Below are 7,312 nucleotides of genomic sequence, written 5' to 3'. Positions count from 1 at the left end.
CAACGCGTACTCCTAGAAAGGAATTCTCCTTCTTTGGACTATAGACTAATTGGAAAAATCCAGTTGCTCAAAACACAGTGTGTTAGGATTCAAGTTCAAATATTTGCCAGTCTAAAAATGAAGTCTTGAACTGGTCACTTGTTCTGAAATTGGATTTGATGGTTGGCAAGAATCCACCATACCCCACTTTTTTTCCCTTTTTTTTTTTTTCCAAAAAATGAAGCTAGCATGACAAATTCTTCTTGTTATTTGGTAAGTTGGCTAACTAGTTTTCAAAACTCTGAAGAGGAAATTTGCTTCTCTAGCTAATTTTCTACAACAGTCAAAGTCTTTGATGGAGATTTCACTGTTGTGCCATCAGTTTCTCATGACGCGAAACTGGATTCCAAGCTTGACACTGAGAAAAGTTCAATTCCCAAGTGGTCAAAATTTTTGAAAATTTCGGAATTTATTTTAGTGGGGTTGGCCGGAATGCAAACAATCCCTCCCATGAGTCTCATATGGTAAAGAATATAAGCCGTCTCAAATTGTTGAAATTGGGTTCTCCATAAATGGTACAAGATAATACATTTTGAAAGAAACTTGTTCTTTCAAAGCTGCTTCATAGGGCCAACAATTTTGGACCAAACAGATACGATTTAGAGTGACCATAATTTGAACTAGGACAGAAGAAAAGCAGCTGAGCAAAGGGGGACAATATTTTCCTGCCCTTCAAGCTCCCCCTGGTTTCTCAGAGCTGTCTCCCATGAGTGTGTAATTTGCGTTATTCATCACACATAATTTGCAGCTTCATGAGTCAATCACATGGCATCGGCAAATAGATTATGTACGTGACCAAAATCATGTGTTGACCATAGATAGAGTTTGGAGAAAACTGAGATCAAGTTAGAGACTTGCCAGCCCATTCTCGTTCTCGTCGCTTTTGTTTGGCTTGCATCTTGTTAAACTTCTCTTTCCCTTTCTCCAAAAGTGGATCGTGAACGACATAATCATTTGGATCCTCATTGCGAGACATATGATCCTGCATAATGATCCATGGAATGATTTCAAATGTATGAACATAAAAAATAAATAAATAAAAATAAAAAATACAGACAAACTGAATTAAACTGCTCCAAACATGTCAACCATGTTTTACAAGAAATTTCAAGTGAGTCTATTCTGTGAGGAAACCATGCTTTATCAAAATTATCAAGTGAGACTATTCTCTTGTTAATGTGCGCAACTTTAGTCCATGTCTTTGCAAGTGCAATCATTCTAAAGAAGTAAAAACAACCTTATTCGGGCCCTTATAATCAATTTCTTCTTCCCTTTTTTTCTTTCTTGGTGGGGGGTGTTCAGAATTTTAGCATTGATGCCAGAGGATGGAGTCACTTGTTAAAAATAAAATCTCAATGCCAAAAGGATACATCTCCATGCGGGTTAGAGCACCCCTAGATATGAAGGAATTTGTGCATGAGATGACATTAAAAAAAACTGAACCTTACCTTGCCAGGCTCAGGCGCAAATTTTAGACTAATGCTTCTCCAATCAGTCAAATCATCAGCATTGCCATCTTTTCTGCTACTGCCTGATGTGGTGTCTTTTGCAGCGATGGCCTTCTTAAATTTCTCAAGTTTTGCCAGCACCTAACAGTAACAAAAATAACAGAACTATATGAACATGTGAACAAAAATAGAAAACTAAAATTAAGTACAGATGCAGATAACATAACAATACTTAGAAGGTGAACACAGAGTGGACCGGGGGGGGGGGGGGCGCAAAAGAGAGCAGAAGAATTGAAGGCACTTCTTAGATTTGTGGGCCAACAATGTATATCAAGCCTTAACACCCCTTCACAATTGCAGCCTGATTGCACGTGGAGAGAGAAACAACCAATTAATAACATATTTTTTAAAAACTTACATTAAATGCAGGCAACAAGACAAGAACACAGGACCTCCTGGCAACTTGGCTCTGATACCATATTAGATTACCACTTTTACCTAAAAGCTTAAGCTGTTAGATTGTCGGCCAACAACGTATATCAAGCTTTAACAGCACTAATTGTGCTTTGAAGTCATAATTTCATTTTAAACTCCTTTTTCTACAAGTTTGGCAGCTGTGTTTGTGACAGAATAAGATGGGTTATGCTTTTAATTAAATAATAGAAAAGGAAACCAAAAAAATAAAAACAGAAACTGGGCCTTTGTACAATACAATTTACATTTTATTAACTTCATCTCCTCTTTACCAATTCTCATTTCCATAGACATCTTATATCCACGTCTCCATGTCTAATATTCACATTTCCTAAATTGATGAACATCATTAGTGCATAATTCCTGCTTTTTGTTGATAACTCCATGTAAAGGGTAAACAACTAAAAATAAACAAAGATTAGTGAAAATCTTATAACATACTTCATCTTCCCGTCCTTGAAGTCTCCGTTTCTTCTGTTTCTGCAACTGTCTTTCTCGTTCACCGCTGCCCAACAGTTGCAAGTCAACATCTGCATTAACCATCCTTTCAGCTCTGGCATCTGAGCCTATTCCTTTTTTCTTCATGGACAACTTTTCCACTCTTGGTTTGTCATCAAAGCTTTCAGCCTTGGACCTGATGAGCATGCACTAGCAATGTTACTTCTAGACTACAGTGACAGGATTCTACAAATCTTAAAGAAACCCAACATTGCTTCCAATATGATGCAAATGTTAAAGAAGCAAGACATTGCTTCCAATATCAACGAGAAAGCATTAATTTCAAGAATAATGCTGCAACAGCAAACTGCACCATGCAATTCTCTGTGCAGGCAAAAGCCTTGCTGCTGGGACGAGGGCATTCTAACAGGAGCAATGCTGCTAAACTCATCCAAGCTAGGAGCTTTCATGTAACCAGTGAATTTTACAAATTATTATTAAGCATAAAGTGAATTATTCTGCCAATTAGTAGATAAATATAATGTTCTCAATTATTTAAGAAATTCCTTACTCTAATCTTCAAGTAGACCGAGGTTTTTCACATTTAGATACCCCTTGTGGGGTTCATTATTCAAATTGACTTTATAACTGGAAGATTGGAAAGCAGAAATGATGTGGCAACACTCAATTCTCCACATACTGAAGAGAAAGCAAGGAAATTCATCTCAATATTTATCAGCGGATATAGATGCACGCATCTGCAGTTCCCAATGCAGTTCCCAATGTTGTGGCTTATCTATGGGAAGGCTAAATGGTGTAAAGGCATAATCTGTTTCTACTAAAGAGGTACATGATGATCCTCTCTCTCTCCTCCCCCCCCCCTCTCTCTCTCTCTCTCTCTCTCTCTCTCCACTAAAAAGGCACAAGAATGATGCTTATTCAAATAGCCCATCTACTCTCTCTCTGAACGGGGTAAAGCCTTTTTCTACTGAAAGGGCACAAAGATGCTTACTCATATAGCCCACCCTCTCTTTCTCTCTCTCCAATCTGAAGGAATGGCAAACCCAATGCCACAAAAATAATGAACTCCTAAACCAGAATCTCCTCAAATCTCTTCAAAGCAAACTGAAGCCCAATGGCTAATCACACATTTCAGTAACCTCTCTGATATTCCAAGGGCACTCTAATAATTTTCATATTTAACATCATTATGCACAATCATTCCCAAGAGTTTTTTCCTCTATTTTTTTTTTTTTTTTTTTCCTGAAGATGATAATATAACATTATTGGACAGCTAAGAAAACATGAAGACTTTGGACAACTTGAGTTTGGGAAGATTGTTTTCACATGTTTGATTAATGCAGGCTTAAATCCAGATTCTAACAACTATAAATGGCCTGAAATAAGTGCTAAATAAAACATTATCATAGTCAATCAGGGCCTACATAGAAGAATATGCTTTCATTGTGCAAGACCACCCATATGTGTGTGGCTGTGAGTGCTTGTTTGTGCATGCTCATGTTGTGAGATTCATGCGCTAATTTGAGCATGATTATGCCATTAAATTAATCAGGATAACAGCAACAAAAGGTAAAAAAATCAACTAAAAAGTTTAACCTTGGAACAGACATTTCAACATCCTGTGGACTAGAACTCTCTGCACCTGCAAAATAAGAATTCAGACAATTTATATTAATGATTAAGGCAATCATGAAGTGAATAGTTTAAAATAGAATAAGGATAAAAATAACAGGAGAGAAAAGATGTTAAAGGTTAAAGCTATGCTGATTAGCTAGACACAGTATACCAATTTAAAATTATAGATGTTGTTAAATGTGCTTCAATTTCACAAAACATATGTTGCGATTGAGTATATGCCCATGGTTCTAAAATTCTTGTCCAAACTGGAAAAAAAACTAGGTCAGCTGGATCACCTGGAAAAGAGAGCGGATAAGGAGTGGCTCATATACATGGATGAGTCCAAGACCTCATGGCTGAAGATTCTGGATCAACTTGGTGCTCAACCATGTATATCTACATGAGGGATCCTGTGGTGTTAATAAGTAATATAGAAGGCAAATGGTTTGCAACTCCAGGCGAAGGACAATAAAGGCTAATTCTCCTAACGCACTAGCACTTGAAAGACAAGCATGTGACTAAGACCAATAAGGATCATGTAGGCCGGGTAGATGGACCCAAATGGAGTGAATACATAGGAGGTAGGATTGATTCAAAGAATGCAATCAAAGGCACTAAATGACTAAAGTCATGGTGTAAGGCCCTCTTGATTAATTGTAGGAGAACCAGGATTGCTCACAAGGGGAAGATGCAGAAGATGGGGATTGTTGGGAATATCCACTTGCAAGTTGTACATATAACAAGCCAGCATAAGGACTCCCTTTTTTTTTATAGCAAAATAAGAGATTTCATTAATAGGAGAAGAATTTACAAAAAGGAGAATAAGACATCTCCCAAAAAAATTCAGGAATAAACGGAAAAAACTAAAAAACTACAAAGGAAGAAAAGAAAAAACCAAGTCAAAAGATTCCTCCAATCTCGCCAAACTTCCAGAAAGCTAACTCCGTGGAAAAATCCCAAACCCGGTGCACCACAAAGAGGCCAAGTAGTGAATCTTTTCCCAAACCAGTTGCCAATTCAATTTTTTCCCCCAAAAAGATCCATGTATTAGGCTACAACCATAGCCCCCCACAACACAGCCAAAAAACCACATTTCCATAACACAGCCCCATCCTTCCTCCTTCCAAAACCCTCAAATGAAGTAGCCAACAGTTCCTACACCGATACAGAACAAACCCATTTTCTCCAATAGAGTCGTCCCCCAATGTTAACACATCATTATGTCAATATATAAATGATTACCTCACACACACATAAAGCAGCAAATCATCTTCATTGACCAATTAAAATTTATAATATAGCTTGCGGAAAATATAATACTTATCTTAGAGCTCTAATTAAGGATAGGCTGATTACAGAATCTTAGCTTACTTTTCAAACCACAAGTTTTAATTTTTTGGAATAAGAGGGCGACGATAAACATTCCATCAAACCCCACCTATTGTGGAAGATACTTGTGTCAGTTTTATTAAATTATTTGGCCTTTTCAACATTGTTTGATGGTGAGAACTTTGTCTGCGCACATGGTTCGTGATAAAGAAAAATTGAAATGCGCTAAACTGACGAAACATCGTGGAAATCTCTCCCAGATGGAGATGACAGAGAGATTTGCAGGAAGTTGGCTATTTTAATCTGAAGGGGAGAAAATTTTAAACCTCAACGTGTTAATTAAGCGAGTTCCCTGGGATGAGATCCTGACACCAAATCCTCATGCAAAGTAAGGAATTCGTACAAAAGGCATAACAATATTACATTTGGAGTTGGAAACAATAAACTTAACGCTCAATAATATAACAAAGGCAATTTTACATCATTAGTAGAAGTTCGATATTATTTGTCAGCTGCTACATGAACAACAAATCCCTGAGAGGTTATACAAATTATATAGTCTTCAAAACAGAAAGAGCAGAAAAGATGATGATTAAAAACCAGTAGCGCAGACAGAAGATATAAATTTTCACACAATGGAGGAAGAAACAGTCAATCAGACACTTCTAGAAACAATATGAGCAAATTTACCACAAGGGTCCTGCAAACACTCGTCAACGTTTGATCCATGAAAAGCAGATACAGGGCATTGTTAATATCACACTGCTGGACCCCTATTAGATCAAGTGAACAATACAATTTTCAGGGGGGAAGAATAAAGAAGGTGGGCGAAAGGCAGGGTGACGAAGATTAATATAAAAACCACTTCCAGATGGTCGTCTTCGGAACCATCTATGATAAGAATTTTCTTCCAAAACATTGGGAAAAATTTAGTTACGATTGGTCTTTCTTTTCCCTTTCGGATAAGAAGAAGATGATCATTAGATGAGAAAGAATGAACAATTAGGAGGATAAGCGATCCTTCTAAACAAAAAAAAGAATAAAGGAAGAAAAAATAAAAGTAAAAAACAACAATCATAAATACAATGCTATCCAATCTCTCTGAATGTATGGAAACTCTACTCCTTTAAAGCAAACCCAAAACATTAAAGCAAAGAAAAACAATGAATCCTGTCTCATAACAAGGAAGAAGTCAACTTTTTCCCCATAAGTATGCATGCATCTCTCATTCCAACCACATTCCCTATAGCACTGCAAAATCTGCACATCTCCATAACGCACCTGCATCTTTGTCTCTACCAAAACCAGAAAATGATGTGGTCAACAAATCATTCACTGTCTCCAGACAAGCCCAATGCTCTCCCAATAAACTAAAGAGCTTATTCCAAAATTTCCAATGAAAAGCACAATGCAAAAACAGATAAGAGGCTGTTTCTGAACTATCAAAACATAAAAAACACGCGAGGAGATAGTGCCTTCAAAGGTCTCCTACTCTACAACAGATTGCCTCTATTAAAAAGTACCAACCAAATAAAAGCCTGGACTTTTTGGGGAGGTTTGTGTTGGCTTTTTTAGCTATCATCCTGTTTTGATAATGACAAACCAATGCATCTAAATGTGCTACTAAGTGTGTACACAGGTATTAAGGTACTAAGCATAATAAAATATGCAAATTGGAAAGCCATGAAGCATACAAGACGACGTAATTTAGCTATGAACATGGAGCATATAAAGACCAAGCTTGAAGACTATGGCTATGATTATGGAACACATGAAGTCCAAGCTTGAAGAATTTAAAGAACATGTATTTTGCAAATAGGACCTATGTAAGTACAATTTCATTGATAATGTGAAGAAGCTTATAGGTGACCTTAGTTGGACCCTAGACACTATATTTCATAGAAAATCATTTTTAGGATGTGCAAAAATTGTTTCAAAGTGTTGAA

The 7,312-nt window shown here is 36.9% G+C and overlaps 1 protein-coding gene across 1 annotated transcript in view; it reads right to left on the bottom strand.

Annotated features, from left to right (window-relative positions):
* Positions 1-527: 527 nt before the first annotated feature.
* Positions 528-7,312, bottom strand: part of LOC131151811 (peptidyl-prolyl cis-trans isomerase CYP57) — a 34,136-nt gene continuing 27,351 nt past the window's right edge. Inside the window, exons 7-10 of the mRNA XM_058103232.1 lie at positions 4,017-4,062; positions 2,403-2,595; positions 1,488-1,628; positions 528-1,021 (exon numbers count right to left, since the gene is read on the bottom strand). Coding sequence (XP_057959215.1) covers positions 881-1,021; positions 1,488-1,628; positions 2,403-2,595; positions 4,017-4,062 — 521 coding nt within the window. The 3' untranslated portion in view covers positions 528-880. The remainder of the gene's footprint in view (positions 1,022-1,487; positions 1,629-2,402; positions 2,596-4,016; positions 4,063-7,312) is intronic.

Source organism: Malania oleifera, chromosome 3, assembly GCF_029873635.1.
Source record: "Malania oleifera isolate guangnan ecotype guangnan chromosome 3, ASM2987363v1, whole genome shotgun sequence".
Taxonomy (NCBI): Eukaryota; Viridiplantae; Streptophyta; class Magnoliopsida; order Santalales; family Ximeniaceae; genus Malania; species Malania oleifera.
This window is presented reverse-complemented; position numbering and strand designations above follow the sequence as displayed.